The 19480-nt window shown below is 42.0% G+C and overlaps 1 protein-coding gene across 3 annotated transcripts in view; it reads right to left on the bottom strand.

The window, feature by feature from the left end:
• Nucleotides 1–19480, bottom strand: part of OPN3 (opsin 3) — a 29784-nt gene that overhangs the window by 6714 nt on the left and 3590 nt on the right. For all 3 annotated transcript variants that reach the window (XM_039531589.1, XM_039531590.1, XM_039531591.1), the window contains exon 2: nucleotides 1765–2084. In XM_039531589.1, the coding sequence (XP_039387523.1) occupies nucleotides 1765–2084 (320 nt within the window). The remainder of the gene's footprint in view (nucleotides 1–1764; nucleotides 2085–19480) is intronic.

Here is a 19480-nt window from a genome sequence, read left to right as displayed (position 1 = left end):
TTTATTTCTTCTATCTATATAGACTATGCATAGCATGAGAATTGCCAGTACAGTAGAACCTCAAAGATACAAACACCAGAGTCATGAACTTACAAGTCAACAGGACACCCTCCCTGTGGAACTGGAAGTAAGCAATCAGGCAGCAGCGTAGACAACCCCCCTCTAGCAAATACTGTATTGCCTCCGGGCTTTAGACCTGGGGCTCTGGGCTTCAGACAAGGGGGGTTGGGACTGCACCCGTGGCGGGGGAGGGGGAATCCCAGGCACTGGGCAGGGGTGACTCTGGACTTCTGACCTTGGGAGCACCATGACTCAGGGCTTTACACCAGGGGGAGCACTTGGGCTCGGGGCTTCAGCCTCATGGCTCCACTCCTGGCTTCAGCCCCGCTGTGGACTCCAAGGCTCAGCACTTCAGTCCTGCAGCTCCGTTGTTGGCTTCAGCCCCACGTGGGGCACCAGAGCTCAGTGCTTTAGCTATGAGGGGGGGTGCCAGTTTCAGCCCCAGTGCTTGCCCCATAACTAGAGCCCCAGCACCTGCTGAAGCTGGGAATGGAGCCGTGGAGACCCTCAAGCCTCTAAAGCCTTGTGCCCTAGTACTCCCATGGGACAGAAGCCCTGAGCCCTCGGTTGGGAACCCTGGCACCCCAAGGATCAGAAGCCCTGACTCCCTTTTCCCCCCTCCCCTGCAGTTGCAGCCCCAACATCCCCCTCCCCCGTGGCTGAAGTCCATAACTTCTTGTTCAGAATTACGGAACATTTCAGAGTTATGGACAACCTTCATTCCCGAGGTGTCTGTAACGGAGGTTCTCCTGTACAAGATTCTCCATGCTGCTCTGCCAATTGATTTATAACCCTAACATGGTGGCACCACTTCTTGAGGGGAGATGATAGTTCATTCTCTATGCCACTTCAGCTCTCAGCATTAGCTAAGTGACTTTCAGGAGATGAGAAGTACGTGTGTAACACTCATACCTCCCTAATTACTATTATAGTTGTTTGATAGAGATGCTGATTCACTGTAAACTGGACTGAGACTACCAAACTCAAACATAACTTTCTAATTATGGCAGATTTGGACTGAATTAGAACTGATGACCTAGATGTAGAATACTATCTGAACAAACATCCGTGATAGTAACTGCATTTTACAAAGAAGAGGTGTTTGGGTTATTGCCTCAAAAGACTGATGGCTCACAAAGTAAAAGGGATGCACTGGATATAAAAACAATGCATACCTACCCCAGGTCTCTAGCATTACTGAACAATGTCATCAAAGGGAAATTCCTATTGTTCCAATTAATGCTAGCAGTAATATTTTATGTTATTGCTTTATCAAATTTGTATAGTAGGATTCTTTTTAGAGTCTCATGAGACTTTTTTATTTCAATACTTCTGACGTGGGTGGGGAGTGTATCTTATCTCTAGGTAATTTTTCTAATAGCCTTCAAAATGAGATTCTGCTTTTCATGAAAGGGAACAGGAAAAAATGAGGCACATTAATGGAAAGTAAAGATACTACATGAGATAAGGAGCACTGTACGCTAGGCTGAAATTGTCAAAGTTGCCAAAGGGATTTAGATACCAAATTCCCATTAAAATGAATGGAAATTTGGCATGAAAATCCCACCCTTTATGTACATAAACTTTTCTATCAGATATCTTATCAATAAAACCTTGGACTATGTACATCTCCAAGACCAATTACTCATTTACCTTTTCATTGAAATTATTCATTGCAAATGCTGCTTGCTTGTTTCAACTCACCATTCGTATTGTATATAGAATATGGCCATAGCAATAGGCCATGATCCCCACAGGTGCCACTAGGCAACCAAGAAAGAAAAAGAGCACAAAGGAGGCATCACGGGGGTTTTTTGACTGCCAGTCCACTGAACAACCTAGTCCATGTATCTCCAGTGTGTATCTGTTCCAGCCTAGAAGGGGTGCTCCTGTCCAAGCTAATGAGTACAACCAGATGTAGGTGATGGCCCTCCAGGACCAAGAGAAATCAATCACTTTTGCATGAACGACTCGAATGTAGCGCTCGTAGGCAAGAACAGTGAGGGTCATGATGGAAACAATTCCTGTAAGGAGAAATAAAGAAAGCTAATTGTGGTCATTAAGTAGAGTCATGAACAACTACCCCACTAGTAGTCTGTCAGCAGGGGAAGCTTACCATCAGACACTGCAAAACTACACATTATGGGTCCAATTCTGACATCTTTAAGCCTACTAAGGGCACCTCCCTCCACAAATAATTCCACCAATTTCATAGGGACTATTCAAAGCGAGTAAGGGTCTCAGAATCTGACTGCTGTGCAACTTTTGAACTTCACAGCCTATGTGTGGCATATGGAAGAGGAAGAAGGGTCCAGGTTAATCTATATAGTCATAAATACAGCTTGGTTAAGCAGGGGTTAATGTTGCAGGTACATTTAAGGGTAAAACCACTGTAAAAGAATGCTGTCATAAACCACACCACCTATTAGAAACCCAGGAAATTCAGAGCGAAGACTAAATTTAAAAGCAATTAAAACATTTGAATGTTCTGAAAGGCACAATTAAATCTCCCAAACAACATAAATGGGTAGAATTCCAACTTTTGACAGCTGAACTGTCACAGAAGCTACGGTGGGAGTTTCAATACCATATTTTTCTTTTGAATTGTTGGCACATTTCAAGCCCACACTTCTAATGAATGCAGCATGACTGGAGTCTTAGATTAAGGTCAGTACTGAACAGTGCATCCTACCAGCACTTTTGTTGTGACTTATTCTCTTCAATGGGAGTTTTGCCTGTATTAGGACTGCAGGATTTGACTCTACGTGAGTTGTGGAAATTAATGATCAGTGTCTATTTTATTAACATAGTGCAATCTTCAGTCAACCGAAGCCCTGTGCTATCACTGTTGATTTAGCAAGAGTGTCTCTTCTCTTAACAGCAAAGCCTAAACACAAATGTATTTATTTCATAGCACTCAGTATGGTTGGATGCAAATCTCTCTAACAGAATTTGCATATGTCCTTTCTAATAGGAAGAACGGATATTTTGTCATGCACATAAAATGTTTGATTTCTGCATGGAGATTTGTATTTATCAAAATCATGCTTTTATTTTGCTGTGAGACTGTTGAACATGCAGGTTTTATTATTCCCTGAAATGGGAACATCCATTGTGCCCTAAATAAAATCTTCAAAGTTAATCATAGATGACTAAGGCTTAACCTTTTCCCAAAGTGAAAAAAGCTTCAAGGATAACAAATATAACATATGTTAACAGTAGTCTCAGTAGGCACCATATTAAAATTAATTTTAGAGGAGCATATAAGCATGTTTGAAGATAGATGTAATTTGTTGTCTCTGCCTTCGTACATCCTGTATTAAAGTATCCATTAGTAAAATATGTATAATATTAATTGGTTACCTCACAGAAGTACTGGGGGGCTTAATAAATGTTAGTAAGATGTTGTTTTAAGATCTCTGTAAGAAAGGTGCACAATCAATGCAGGTGGTGGTGGTGGTGGTAGTAGAATACATCCCTTAGAAGTAACGAGAGGTTCATGAACTTCAACTGATTAAAGCATGGTGGAAGAAGAAAGCACCAGATACTCTGTAGCTCTATTGGATGTGAAACAAGGTAGCTCTCTTTTAGTATGAGCACTTCCTTTCTATGCTGGAATCTGCAAACTCATCATTAAGAAAACGAAGATGGCAGCTAGGACTAGACAATTGTGTCTAGCACTTAAAAAAACAGGTATGTGACCTTGACCCTGAATCCTGCACAATTTGTTTCTTCAGTGGATTCTTTGCAAGAAGAGTAGCTTTTAGCAGAGGAGGGGAACGAAGTGATACTGGAAAATACAGGAGGTTCTCTGGACAACTAGGAAGAAAGCTCTTTAATGACAGGTTCTTCAGGGCAGCGTATTTAATTTGGGATCAGGAACAAATTACACTGAAGAGCATGGGCTTCAAAAGAGCTTATCAGGAATTAGAAAAGAATTGTATGCTAATATCATATGGATTTTAGTTGCTGGGTGGAGCTTTGTAATCCCAGTGGATTACCCTGACGGGCCGCAGGTAGCCCACCACTGGTTTAAAGGGTTAGTAAGAAGCAGGGCCGGCTCCAGACCCCAGCGCGACAAGCACGCGCGTGGGGCGGCAGTTGCCGGCAGGGGCGGCAGATTGGGCCGGCGGACCTGCCGCAGTCACGCCTGCGGGAGGTCCACCGGAGCCCCGGGACGACCGGACCTGCCGCAGGTATGACTGTGGAGGGGGCGCTCCTCCCGCGGCTCCAGTGGACCTCCCGCAGGCGTGACTGCGGACGGTTCGCTGGTGGCGCAGGTCGGCTGGACCTCCTGCAGGCATGACTGTGGCAGCTCAACCGCAGCCGCCGGACCAGCGAACCGCCCGCAGCTGCGGGAGGTCCAGCCGAGCCGCGCGACTAGCGGACCCTCACCAGTCAAGCCCGCGGGAGGTCCGCTGCTCCCGGGGCTCCGGGGCGCCTCCCGCGCATGACTGCTTGGGGCGGCGGAATATGTAGAGCCGCTTCTTACTAAGAAGCCATTGATTTGAGAGGCCCCAAAAATGACTCAAATAGAAGTTTTCTTAAAGATCTCACTTTTAATTAATTCCTGAACATATTAACAGATTTACTTGAGGATCTTTAGAAAAGTCAGTCTTAAATCAAAGATCACTTGCAGTAGGTTCTTCATACAAAGCAAAAAGAGTGAAGCCCCGTTTAAGTGTATATGGAAAGCAACCTTAACAGTGACAGCACTATCAGAATCTCCAGAATGTACATCTGTCATCAGAGTTACTTTCTGGATAACCCAGAACCCAGTGTGTATATCTATCAGCTTACCCTTAAAGCCTGGTCTGTTGAATCAAAGTAAGTTTATATATAAATTAATCCTTTCAATCTGCTAGTTTTGGTGTAAACTGTGATTAACTGAAGTGAAGAACTGGTTTCAAATATGCAGTTAAAAATAAAAGCACATGTAACTTTCCCTACTTTGTATTCATCTTTACAATTACATATTCATTAAATTTAGTGCTTGCTTTTTTCATTTAGTTTACAAATTACATCCAAATTCTCTCCTGATGTATCATCAATAGAGTTCCTGAAATAAATTGTTTATATTTCATTGTGAAAAGTTTATGGGCCTAATCCTGTAGTCTTTACTCAGGCAAAACTCATACTGAAGTCAATGGAAGTCTTGTCTGTGTAAGGATGTGACCCGTAACTTTTTGTCTTTTAATTTACCTACAATATTTAGAATGCTTTCACTGTAAAGATTCTCCTTTTTATATTGGGCTTCAGCTCAGTTTAGTTCAACCATCCTTTATCTTCAGTGGATTGTATTTTTCAAATGTTGTCATTAGACAGAGGATAGTTTAATTAATTTACATTTTAAGAATAAAGTCTCCATAGCTAATACATACTCCTGTATCTCTGCCAAATACTAAAGCTAAATCCTTGCATCATCAGGATTGATGGAGCGAAGGCAGATCACAGGTAAGAGGCTTATAGGAAGGATTATGTTTCAGCAATGTAAAAATGTTGATTTGCTGGATTCATCTATGCTTCAGAGGAACTTGTACCAGTTGAGTTTCACCTTCCCATTGGGGAAAATGTATCTGAGATAGGATGCTGAACTAGATGGATCATATGATGACAGCAAATGGGACTTAATGGAACATCCACCCCAGGAGTTCCCTGCCTTTTTGTCATGATACTTCTGGAAAAACCATTGAGGGAAACATAGATCCATGATCGCTCTGATGTTTGATCAGAACATAAATCTGCATCAGATTATAGTTTCATTTAGGGTGATATTTGTATCTTCAGGTTAGAGAATAATGAAGAATGTATTGTGTCTGGAAGCTGGAACAAGGCACCTAAAAGCAGCACCACATGTCTTACCCAACTATGAATAGCTGAACTCTATCAGCCTCTTATTAGTCAAACACTAGCATTAATAATCTAGAATTCTTTCCTCTTCTTCCACCCACATTTGCACAGACAGGTCTAAGCAAAACAAAGAGGATTTAGTTTTGTCTTCCTGACTCTCAAATAATGTCAAACCCTACAAAATACCTAACTCCATAATACTAAACAGATGAGAGGGGTTGGCAATTTATTCCTGATCTGGCTGGGTTATCTGCTAACAACCTGAAGTATAAGGATTGATGGCCTTTGTAATTATGTTTCAGCTACTGACATTCCAGGTGCTAGTCTTATTCATACAAATGGTCTCATGTTTTGAAATGTATTGGTAGCCTTAGTATACTGTGGATTAGCCTCTGTATACTGTGGGAATGAATTCTTCAGGCTAAATGTATTTTTGTGAAAAAACTTAGTCCAATGAACTGTTTCTTTCCCACGTTTCTATTCATAGTTGTGTGAGAGTTATTTAGAGGTATGCTGGCTAGTCAGCCTATGAGTAAAAGTGCTCATAACTGTGCCAAACACCACATGCATGCATTTTTCACAGATCCTATTCCCTGTGAGATAATCTAGCCTGAGTTGTCTCTTAGATATAGTACAGAACAATTCCACACTTCAAATGCAGTTAGCATTGTTCCAATATGTACTGTGTCTGCCTCAATGCCACGCTTCCCCTTGGTGCTAGCACTTAGTACATCATCTCCTTTAAGCAGTGGGAGTTGTTATTAGACTCTCAAAGTACTGATTGGTACTGGAGAGCGAGAGGAGCAAGGGAGGAGGGGAAGAATCCTAATCACAGAACTACTAAAACTAAACCAAAAAAATGACATTTTTGTGGAGGGGACAAGATTTCTCAATTTGTTGATGATTCTATTAAATTCTGTATTCAGGGCTCTCCCTGTGGTGTTCCCCTACTTCAGTGTGCTTAACTAGAAAATTGCCAAAACCCCATTACTCAGGTATGTTTCCTGTGTTTCTTTTCCCTTTCCTACTGTCTAAGAAAATATTGTTTATGATTCACACTTTTACTGAGGGTGAAGAGGTAAGCCTGCACTCTGATCACACAGATGTTAACTGCATCCCCTGGAGAAAGCTGATGGGGTAATTAAGCAATCAGGTTGGAAAACCGGAAGGGATAAGGAACCAATCCAGGCAGGAAGGAAATGGTGGGGTGGATCAGGGCTCGTGTTCCTTTTAGGTCCTGGGGAGAGGCCAAAAAGTGCTGCTGGTGCAGTAACTAGACTGTTGCATGGGGATTGCTGGGGAAATGGGGGCAGGAACTTACAATAAAAGGATATGGAATACAGTGACAGCACTACCTGGAGTTCATGCTGTTTCTGCGGGGGAAAATGTGGGAGGAGCCACACCCACTTGCAGCCTCCACCCATTTGGAAGGCCAAACAGCCATCAAATGGTAGCAACCTCTGGTCAAAACATGAAACAACAACATGCTAATAAGATGCTTTACATCCCACTGGCAATCCCTGTCTGAGCTGGTTTCATTTAGCAAACAAATGTATGTCAGAACATTACTTGGTGATACCAACAATGCATCACTGAGAATTTTCAGCAACATTTAGTATTAAGTTCATTTCCTTCAATCAAAGCTAAACAAGTTGAAGAATATTCAAGAAATATTAGACTAAGGCTTCAAATATATTTTGTCTAGTGGCCCATTATCAAACAATTGTAGAATTAATATCCACTGTTCACTCCTGTGAGCAATTAATTTGCTTCAGACAAACCACTAAAGCTAAGAGTATATCGAGCAAGTTCTTTGCTGTCTGCAAGAAAGGACAAGTCCATGAAGCTGTTTGGCAGATAGCATTAGTTTCAGTGGGAATACAGCTGTGAAAGCAGCATATGGTGACAGTGTGGGAGAGGTTAGTGGAGGGCAATATGCTCTCAAATTGGGTAAGGAAGGGCTTCTATTTGAATAGCTGGTGAATCTATGTCAAATGGACTTTTTCCAGCCTACGACCAGATCTCGGCTTTCAGATGAATTTCTGGCTGTTTATATCATCTAACATTTAAAGGAAAAACTCAGCTTGTCTTAAATCTTTTTAAAAAGGAAAAATGCCTTGTGAATTTAGTACAAGACCATTTGAAGCTTTTCAGGGTTTGAATAAAGTGCGTTTCACCCTTAGCAAAGAGCTGTTTGTGGCATTGTTCTCCAAGGGTATGTCTATGCTATGAAATTAGATCGATACTATAGACGTTGATTTTTCAAAACTGATTGTATACAGTTGATTGCGTATGTCCACACTAAGCACATTAAGTCAGTGGAGTGCATCCTCACTACCGTGAATAGCATCAACTTACGGAGCGGTGCATTGTGGGTAGCTATCCCACAGTTTCCACTCACTGGAATTCTAGGTTAAGCTCCCAATGCCTGATGGAGCAAAAACATTGTCGCAGGTGGTTTGGGGTACATGTCATCAGTCTCCCCTCCCTCCATAAAAGCAATGGCAGACAATCATTTCACGCCTTTTTTCTGCACAGATGCCATACCACAGCAAGCGTGCAGCCCGCTCAGCTCAGCAAAACAGCCACTGTTGTGTCCTGCTGGCAGCAGACGGTGCAGTAGGTCTGCTAACCGTTGTTATCCACCGCTTCCGCTGCAACTCTGCTCTCCTGCAGACGCCACACCATGGCAAGCAGGGAACCCATTCAGCTCACAGTCACCGCTGCTGTTGTGAGCATTGTAAACACCTCACACATTATCCTTGAGTACATGCAGAACCAGGCTAAGAGATGTCAGCATAAGGAGGATTTTGATGAGGACATGGACACAGATGTTCCTGAAAGCACAGGCTGTGGCAATTGGTCATGGCGGCACTGGGGCTGGCTGATGCAGTGGAATGCTGATTCTGGTCCGGGCAAACAAGCACAGACTGGTGGGACCGCATAGAGTTGCAGGTATGAGATGATTCACGGTGGCTGTAAAACTTTTGCATGCATAAGGCCACTTTCCTGGAACTCTGTGAGTTGCTTTCCCCCACCCTGGGGGCTGCTGTGATCCAAGTAGCCAGGGCAATCACTAGCCGCCTGCTAGCAATGATAGTGACTCTGGTAAATGTGCAGGTCATAGTGGATGGCTTTGCTGCAATGGGGCGATAGACAGAACGCCTATCCCTATCTTGGCACCGGCCCACCTTGCCAACCAGTACATAAACCACAAGGGGTACTTCTCAATGGTGCTGCAAGCACTGGTGGATCACAAGGGACGTTTCACTGACATCTACGTAGGATGGCCAGGAAAGGTGCATGACACTCGCATCTTTAGGAACTCCGGGCTGTTTGAGCAGCTGCAAGAAGGGACTTACTTCCCATACCAGAAAATTACTGTGGGGGATGTTGAAATGCCAATAGTTATCCTTGGAGACCCAGCCCACTCCTTGCAGCCATGGCTCATGAAGCCTTACACAGGCAGCCTGGACAGTAGTAAGGAGCAGTTCAACTATAGGCTGAGCAAGTGCAGAATGGTGGTAGAATGTACCTTTGGATGTTTAAAAGCTCGCTGGTGCTGTTTGCTGACAAGGTCAGACCTCAGCGCAACCAACATTCCCATTGTTATTGCTGCTTGTGTGCTCCATAATAGCTGTGAGATTAAGGGGGAGATGTTTATGGCGAGGTTGAGGCAAATTGTCTGGCAGCCGATTATGAGCAACCAGACACCAGGGCGATTAGAAGAGCACAGCTAGGTGCACTATGCATCAGAGAGGCTTTGAAAACCAGTTTAATGACTGGTCAGGCTTCGGTGTGACAGTTGTGTGTTTTTCTCCTTGACGCAAACCTGCCCCCGTTGTTTATTTTAAATGCCCTGTAAGCCAACCACCCTCCCCTCTTTGAAATAAAGTAGCTACTGTTTTGAAACCATGCATTCTTTCTTTAATAATTACAAAAAAAATTAAGTAACAGATAAGGGAGCCTGGGTGGGGTGGAGAAGGAGGGAAGGACAAGGCCACATTGTTTATTGTAGCCACACTACACATCAAACTGCTTGAATGACAACCTTCTGTTCTTCGGACATCCTCTGGAGTGGAGTGGCTGGGTGCCCAGAGCCTTCCCCCACCCCCACCCCATGTTCTTGGGTGTCTGGGTGAGGAGGCAATGGAATTAGGGGAGGAGGGTTGGCAGTTATACAGTTGATGCTGTGGGGGTCTGTGCTCTTGTTGGCTTTCCTGCAGCTCCAACACATGCTTCATCATGTCCGTTTGCTCCCCCAACAGCTGCTTCAGCATGTCTGTTTCCGCCCCCATTAGCCTCAGCATTGCATCTTGCCTCCGCTCTTCGCACTCACTCAATTCTTTCCTGGCCTCTGCCACTGAATGCCTCCATGCATTGAGCTGTGCCCTATCAGTTTGGGAGGACTGCATCAGCTTGGAAAACATGTCATTGCAAGTGCATTTTTTTCACCTTCTAATCTGTGATAACCACAAAGACAGAGATGATAGGGGGAGCATAGAAACATTTGCACCTGAGGGGAGATAAAAAGGGAGAGTAAGATTGGGTTGGCTTCTTATGTCTTCATAACATGTGGGAATGTTTTCAAACTGCAGCACCCTCCTTTCCCAGAGCAAGCAATGGGTTGGGTTTCACATTTAAAAGGAGGGGCTGCAGTATTTGGGTAGATGTGCAGCACACACCTGTCCTCACCCCACTGCATGGCTATTCTCTGGGGGTGATCCCTTCCCTGCTCCCCCTGCCACGTGGCTATTCTCCGGGATGATCCCTTTTAGCCAAACGCAAACAGCCCAGCATGAATGGGGTCCTTTTACTGTTCCCTTACAAAAATTCCCCTATTTCAACCAGGTGACCATGAATACTATTGCTTTTAAACCCTGTACTGTAGTTACAAATGTGCACTCACCAGAGGTGCCTTCTCCGGCCTCAGGGTCAGGGATCCCGCCTTGGGAAGGTATTGGCTGTAGGGTGATGAAAAGTTCCTGGCTGCCAGGGAGAATGGATTCACTGCTTGCCTGTTGCTCAGTCTCTTCATCCTCATCCACAAAATCCTCCTCCCTGTTGCATAAGACTCCCCCCTTGCAGGTGTCCACGGACAGTGGTGGGATAGTGGTAGGGTCCCCACCTAGAATGTCATGAGTTGTTTATAGAAGCAGCATGTGTGGGGCTCTGACCCGGAGTGACTGTTTGCCTCCTTTGTCTTTTGGTAGGTTTGCCTGAGCTCCATAACTTTCACCCGGCACTGCTGTGTGTCCCTGGTGTAGCCTCTGTCCAACATGCCCTGTGAGATTTTGGCAAATATATTTGCATTTATTCTTTTGGGTCAGAGTTCTACTTGCACAGATTCTTCTCCCCATACAGCAATCAGATCCAATGTCTCCCTTTCAGTCCATGCTGCAGCTCGTTTGCGATTCTGGGACTGCACGGTCACCTGTGCTGCTGAGTGCAGCTGAGCTCACCACGCTGATCAAACAGGAAATTAAATTCAAAAGTTCCCACGGCTTTTCCTGTGTACCTGGCTAGTGCATCAGAGTTGAAAGTGCTGTCCAGAGCAGTCACATTGGAGCACTCTGGGATAGCTCCCTGAAGCCAATACCATAGATTTGTGTCCGCACTATCCCAAATTTGACCCAGCAAGGTCGATTTTAGAGCTACTCCCTTCACCAAGGAGGAGCACAGAAGTTGATTTTAAGAACCCTTTAGGTCAACGGAACAGGGTTGGTTGTGTGGATGCGGTCATTTTTTAAATCGACTTAACAAGGCTAAATTCGACCTAACCCCATAGTGTAGACCAGGGTCAAGGCATTCCCCAAGAGAGAAGAGGCTATAAAATTGCTGGGAAAACTTTCTAGTTTTTCTCCTCACACTAGTGGAGGAGACCATAAAGCCCTAATTTGTAATATTTACTTGGCAGTTCACCTTTATTAAACTGGTCTACTTAGAACAGACTTCAGTTTTCAAGGAATGTCATTTGTATTTGCTGCAGCTCAGGAATTCAATTATCTGTGAAGTGAATGAGCCATAATTTAGCTATCACATATACTATGAACTCTCCAACAATGTGGAAAGAATATTTTCAGTCAAATGGCTATTAAGAGCTGGAAGTTTAAAATATGTTCCTATATATCTTTACAAGAAAAATAGCATGCTGTTAGAAAGGACATAGCTTTCTAGCCATAATTAGAGTACTGTTCTGTGACGTTATTGACATAAACTCTGACCATATAGATCACTGTTGTAACCAAAGTCCTACAGTGGGCAAATCTTGTACAAAGTAGGTTAAGTAAGCTGACTATGACAAGGTTATGATTATGTTATCTGTATGCATGTATCATTTTTGTATTTAAAGTTATAAATATTGGCTCTATCCTGTCTGCATTTCAAACTTGTGCTATGCTTCTGGGTGACACCCCAGACAATGTGGCATTAGTGCTGCCTAGCCTGCTTGATGGTCCATTAAGGACCATCAGCTATACAATTGACCCATTGAGAGAATGCAGATACCTCTTGTGACTCAGCAAGGCATGCAGAGATATGCCTATGGACAGAACTCTAAGGTTTTTCCATGCCATGTGCTGGGTAGCTTGTTTTTGAACAAAGGAAGCACAAGCCACATGGCAAAAGGACTATAAAAGGCAGCTGCATCATCTCCATTTTGTCTTCAATCCTGTTTCTGACCTCTGGAGGAACTTTGCTACAAACTGAAACTCTAAACAAAGGACTGATAATCCCAGCTGTGGATGTACTCTTGAGACTTGATTTGAACCTGTAGTTTATTCCATCACTGCCACAAGCCTGAACCAAGAACTTTGCCATTACTGTATGTAATTGATTCCATTTAACCAATTTTAGCTCATTTATATTTCTTTTTATGAATAAACCTTTAGATTTTAGATTCTAGAGGACTGGCAACAGCGTGATGTGTGGGTAAGCTCTGACATATATTGAGCTGGGTCTGGGGCTTGGTCCTTTGGGATGAGGAGAACCTCTTTTTTTCTTTTACTGGGGTATTGGTTTTCATAACCAGTCATCCCCATAATGAGTGGCACTGGTGGTGATACTGGGAAACTGGTGTGTCTAAGGGAATTGCTTGTATGACTTCTGGTTAGCCAATTGGGTAAAACCAAGGTCCTCTCTGTCTGGCTGGTTTGGTGTGCCTTAGTAATAAAGGACACCCAGCTTTGGGCTGTAACTACCCTGCTCTAAGCAATTTCTCCTGAACAGATATGCTCAGTTGTGTCCCACCAGAGGCAGCATCATTACAGCTCAGGAATCCAATTATTTGTGAAGCTAATGAGCCATAATTTAGCTATTGCATATACTATGATCTCTCCAACAGTGTGGGAAGAATATTTTCAGTCAAATGGTTATTAAGAGCTGGATGTTTAAAATATGTTCCAATATATATCTTTACAAGAAAAATAGCATGCTGTTAGGAAGGACATGGCTTTCCATTCATAATTAGAGTACTGTTCCTACAAACTGATTACATGAACTTCCTAAAATCACTAAGAGTATGAGACAGTGAAATCTGTGCAAGTTAACACCCTTGCCTCAAAAATACCTTTCGTAAGATCATTTCTGTATGCAACCAATTCAGCATTCTTTGAGAGCTTGCTTAAGACAAATTTCAATGTATTTGCAAATGTTTATGGGAATAGTATTTTTAATAGGTGGAATAACCCTCATCAGTGCTAGCTGAAATTGTGTAGGTAGCAAGAGAACAATATGCTCCTTGGAGTCAATCAGGCATTTTTCTGAAACCTCAGGAAATATTATCACATGTACAGGACTAATCCTATGCCTGATAATAAAGCATGGCCCTACTGCATATATTGGGATTCAAAATAGCCTGGTATGCATTTTCAAATTTGTCTGCGGGTGGGCACTACTAGCTGTAGATTTTTTAGATTAATGACAAGCTACCAGATGCACATCTAATGGTTTAATTCTCTGATTCTGTGGTCCTTAGGCAAAATTCCTGCTTTAGTTAATGGGAACTGAGTCTGTTTTAAAAAGGTTTGTGTTTTAGCTATCAGGTATCCTCTCTAGCACGTGGATAGATAAATACATGCTAGACAAGAAATCTTCCAGATAGATTCAGCAATATAGCTCTTGTGACTAAACAGAATTAAGATGCCACCTGCTACCAAATTGGCTCCCATAGGTTGGGAGGAGGGGAAGGAGGTTCATATTCTCATAGGCAGAGGAGCTCATCAGGACAAGTACAGAGCTCCTACAAAGTAATCAGAATGGAGACCTCCTTATAGCTTAAAATACACCTATTAACTGGAGTACCTATCTCTTCCCATCATATTGGAACCACTGTGGCTCCACACTTACGATTTAATGGACTAGATGGGGGCTATAATCTGGGAAAGGTAATGTAAAAGTTACTTAAAAATTCAAGAGTAGTAATTAAATTTACCATATTATTTCCCACCCTAAGTATAAGGAATCCTGCAGATGGTGGCACAGTAATGGTGTAAATGCCTGCTCTTTTCACAGTCCCCATTGTGAATACATATACAGGGAAGTTTCATCTGACTTCAGATTCTGCTCAGAAAAAAATTAATTGGGAATGGATTATTATTCATGAAACAAGAACAAAGTTAGTCCTACATTGCAGATGATTTAAGAGTTTGGGAGTCTATCGCACAGAGTACTTCCAGTCTGACCTTGACAATTCCTTTATTTTCCAAATCAATAACCACCCTTCCTGGTTCCAAACATAACAGCAGACTGAGAGCCTGGTAGAGTGAACAGCAGGCCCCGAGCAACCTATTACTGCCTGGGGAGTAGCCATTGCTACACAGTCTTGTCAGCTAATGAACCAAAATTAATGCAAAAGTAGGGTACTGCAGGAAATACATAAGAAATAGCGTGTATATCCCTGGATCAAATTGGACCCTGAGTGAGTCAACTTTCACTGGAGTTGAGTTCCAAGCCCTGTTACTTTTCCCTGACTGAAAAGCCTTAGAATGTGGAGTTTGCTGACAAAGTCTACGTTTTGGAGCTAAGACACCTGCAATCTGTCAAAACAGTTCTCAAAAAGAGAGGCTCTTTTAAACAGGAACTCTTAAAAGTGCACTGTTCCAAAATCCCAACAGAAATAAGTATCCTTATATTTGTGAAATAACCTCCCAGAAATTATATGGTAAACTAGAATATGCCATACAAAATGCAGATGCTGTCTCAATGTCTTTTTTGTACATGCCATACCTATCATATAATACTGAAATGCTCCAGTTGACCACAGAAGCATTTTGATATCTATTTTCAAAGTATAACCAATAGCAGTCTTGTAAAAACAACTTTGTTTAAAATAAGACTGAGAACTAGTGATTTTGGATGCCCATCCTTAAAAGGTTTTTAGAAACTGTCATGAACCTATTTTCAGAAAATCAGACCCACTTTAAACTGTCTTAAAATGGCTTAAATTGGCATCCAAAAATCACTCATCACTTTTGAAAAGCTTAGCCTATAGCATGACAAAGCTGACTTGTGCAAAAGTGGTGTGTGAAGAAATAAGTGCAGAATATAACTCTGATATCTAAGATTGTCTCCACCCTAGAATGTGGACCTTTCAACTGAAGATTGTTCAAGTTTACAATGGGAAAATCTGTGAGCACAAGAGGTGAAGAATGAGAAAAGAGGATTTACATGTGTGAAAGTAGAATGAATTATATTGTAAAAGTAAGAATGGATTAAAGAAATGTTGTATGTACCTTTAAGCAGAAATAAGAAATGTTGAAATACAGGTGCCAGAAAAGAAACATTAGGCATAAACAATGGTGCTAATGGTGAAACATTAACAGAAGATGGGTAATAGTTAGTAAAGAAATAAGATATGCATGCCTAGCTCAGGTAAACTTATCTGATTCTGCTTCCTTTGTTACCTTGTTAAGTTCTCACCCTTTTATCTGTATAAATAAGATAGTTTGTGTCTTGCATGGTGCTCACATTATCTGGGTGTTATTAGCAGAGCCCTGTGCTAATAAAACAGAGTGGTCTGACAAACTGTGAGTCCTGAGTCTAACTTTGACAATTTGGAGGTTCCACCGAGATGGCAACCGTCTTCACTAGGGCTGTGTGATTCCTGACTGTTTTTGTAGGACGACCGTGGCAGCCGGCACCTGGGCATTTGGCCCGAGCGGTCCTCCACCAGGACAGAAAGGTGCACGACCACAGTGAAGTCTACGCCATTGAACCTGTTGGTTCCCACTCTGTTCTGGTAGGGATCCCGGGATCTGAAATCAGGAATCTGGTCAGGTAATTATTTCTGTGTTTTGTCCGGACTGAGGACTGTTCTGTCTCTGTGTCTATCTGTCTTCCTGTGGAGTGTTTGAGTCTGGGTGCCATCTCCGTCCGGGGATCGGCCAACCAAGGGGTTCCTGTCCCTGCGGTCTGAGTAAGTGGAATCTGCACAATTGCAGCCGCACCACACTTTGGGTAAATCCCTGGGTGTGAAAGCAAGGGCAATTGAGGCAGTAGCCTGTGGGCTCCTTTTGTGTGTTGCACCGGGCATTGCTCTCACGAACCCGAATTTCCTTCTTGTGCGATTGGTGTGTGAAGTCCTCCTGTATGGGTAACCAGACGTCCAAGTCGGGACAGTTCCCTAAACGAACGCCGGCTCATATTATATATTTAGGATGGGTCCAGACTCCTGTAAATTTCTGGAAAAATGGTCTAGGCTAACTCAGGGGGATCCCAAAACTCAGTGGCCACTGTTAAAATCTTGGAACAAGACCGAGTGGACGTCTTAAAGAACAAACTCGGCCAACCTAAAACTAAATTGGCTAAAGAAGAGGTTAATTGTTTCATTCAGTGGTGGGAAGAGGCAAATCGTAGCTGGACAAAATCAAAAACTCGCCTCTCTCAAATATTCAAATAATAAGTTGAAAGCTTTATTAAAAGCCTCCTCTCCCACCACCAGACCGAGCGCTCCCCTTTACCCCGTTCTCAAAAACCCACCCTGGATCGATCCAACCCCCTTAATACTCCCATCTCATTGTAAAAAGGACAAAAAGCCCCTTGTTCTGTTCCCCTTTGTTGTCTGCCTCAAAAACTGATTCTTTAGTGTTCCACTACCAATTCAGCAAAGAAGGTGGGCTCCTCAACTAGCCCCCACCCTTCCTGGTCCCTTTCCTTGAACATTTATTTCAAAATTGTGAAGTGACCACAATATCACTCACAAACGGTTCATTGGAAAAAAAAAAAAAAGAGCAGGATCAGGCCCAGAAAAGCAGGCAAGCAACAGATAAAGAAACTGAAAAACAGGTTGGAAGCCCTAAGGGCATAGTGTAAGGAGTAAGAAAAGCAGTAAGTGCAGGCATGAACCCCTGGAACAATACTTAAAATGGTGAAATCTGAGGTGATAAAGGTGTTATTTTGGGAGATAAACAAGTGATTTATGGAAAGAGAGTGAAAAGTTAACTCTACAAAGGCTGGAGAGAATTAAGCAGTTAAACTTTGTGAAAATGTTAAAAAGGACCATGTTAAAGAGAGAATTCTTGGTTTCTTTGCAGCCATTCTGAAGGGGAAATGGGCCCTTTTCCAAAAGAGTGCCTGTAAATAATCCAAATATATATAGAGCTATGTAAAACAAAAAAAAGTGTAAAGGAATGTTAAGGAAAAGAAAATGTGTATGTATCTATTTGTCTGTAAAAATATGTAAAGTTCTAAAAATCTAAACCAGCACATCTGGTTTGTAAAACTCCTGTTTTGTAGGTGTAAGATAAATTGGTTTTGTTTTTGTTTTTAATGCCACTAAAAATTCATTTGACTCTTAATTCAAAGTTGCAAAACTGACAGAGCTTTTTGCAAGACACAGGTAATTAGTGTTGTTTGGCTTTGGGATTTAGCATTTAACCCTTAAGGGGTAACTTGATTCTTTATAAAATTTAAAATGTTTTTTAAATAAAAACCAAGTCATGGCTGCAATAGGGCAGTCAAAATCAGGAGAATAGGGAGAGATTCTGGAGTCTTTTTGTTTGTTTGTTTGGTTGTTTTTTTTTTGTGTGTAACAATAGCAGATAAGAGCTGTAGTGAAAGAATTAATTTTTTTTTTAACAGTGCCCCTCTGAAGCAACAGCAGAGGTGAGGTGCATAAAACAAAAAGAAGCAATGTTAAAAATACTGAGCCTTAAAATGGCTCTGTGTAATCAGACTGTCACTTTTGATAAGGGTACATGAAAACTCTGTAAGAAAAAAGAAACAGTTACATTGTATGTAAAAATTGATATGGCTAATGTTTAAAAAAAAAAGTTGTAGTATAGAAGAAATGTGCTTTTTCCCTAGGACATGTGCAGTGTATATTGTAAAAAGGGGTAAAAGAAATACAAATAAAATATGCTACTGAATTAAAATCCTATTAGGGCTCCAAAAAAAGCCACAATAGACTATTTTCTTTTTCAAATCTGTGTGTGCTTTGTAAGCAGGAGTTGAAAGTGGAAAGAAATCAAAACTCTGGTGAAAGTTGTGTTATGTAAGGCATGCCACTCAGGTAACTGCCCCAGAACAGAGTGCTAATATGATGATTTTGAATATTGCTGATGAACAAAGAGATAAAGAACGGTTAATATGTGGAACCCCGTAAAATTTTGGTCATGGCGTGAGCTTGACCAAAAGGAGGGATTGTGAAAGTAGAATGAATTATATTGTAAAAATAAGAATGGATTAAAGGAATGTTGTATGTACCTTTAAGCAGAAATAAGAAATGTTGAAATACAGGTGCCAGGAAAAGAAACATTAGGCATAAACAATGGTGCTAATGGTGAAACATTAACAGAAGATGGGTAATAGTTAGTAAGGAAATAAGATATGCATGCCTAGCCCAGGTAAACTTATCTGATTCTGCTTCCTTTGTTACCTTGTTAAGTTCTCACCCTTTTATCTGTATAAATAAGATAGTTTGTGTCTTGCATGGTGCTCACATTATCTGGGTGTTATTAGCAGAGTGCTGTGCTAATAAAACAGAGTGGTCTGACAAACTGTGAGTCCTGAGTCTAACTTTGACACATGTAACTATGTCTTAGTAGAAAGAGTGGGCTGATGTTCTCCAGACTGGTTGGTTAATATAACTCAATCCCAAATGCTTAACTCTAATATCCTATTTGTAGGTCAGCCCTAAGTTTGTGTGGTAGTTTTGTGATGGTAGTAAATTCTACAAGAGGATACAACAAGATGACTATAGTTGAAACCTGGCCTTTGTAGGTGATAAACTAATTCAATAAGCCTCTATTCTGCCAGGGATGAATGCCTAGGTCTATATTTAAGATGTGAGCACAAACAATAGTGATCACAGCTAAACGCCTTGTGGTCATTCAGTGTGAAATGAGTCAAGTTCTCAGACAGGTGTCAACAACACAAAAACTAATTGGTACTTGTGAGGCCAAGAATTCAATATCTGTGATGACTGAACCACATGTTCACTCTAGAAATGACCCTGTTAGGTCACTATGCCATGGCATAATGAGAGAATGGAATGTGCAAGGCTGCACCTGGTCTATTTACAAAAGGACATGAACTTCAGAAAATTCAGAACTGTCAATTTTCAAGTTCTTTT

Source organism: Mauremys reevesii, linkage group 3 (assembly GCF_016161935.1).
Source record: "Mauremys reevesii isolate NIE-2019 linkage group 3, ASM1616193v1, whole genome shotgun sequence".
NCBI classification, from domain to species: Eukaryota; Metazoa; Chordata; order Testudines; family Geoemydidae; genus Mauremys; species Mauremys reevesii.
This window is presented reverse-complemented; position numbering and strand designations above follow the sequence as displayed.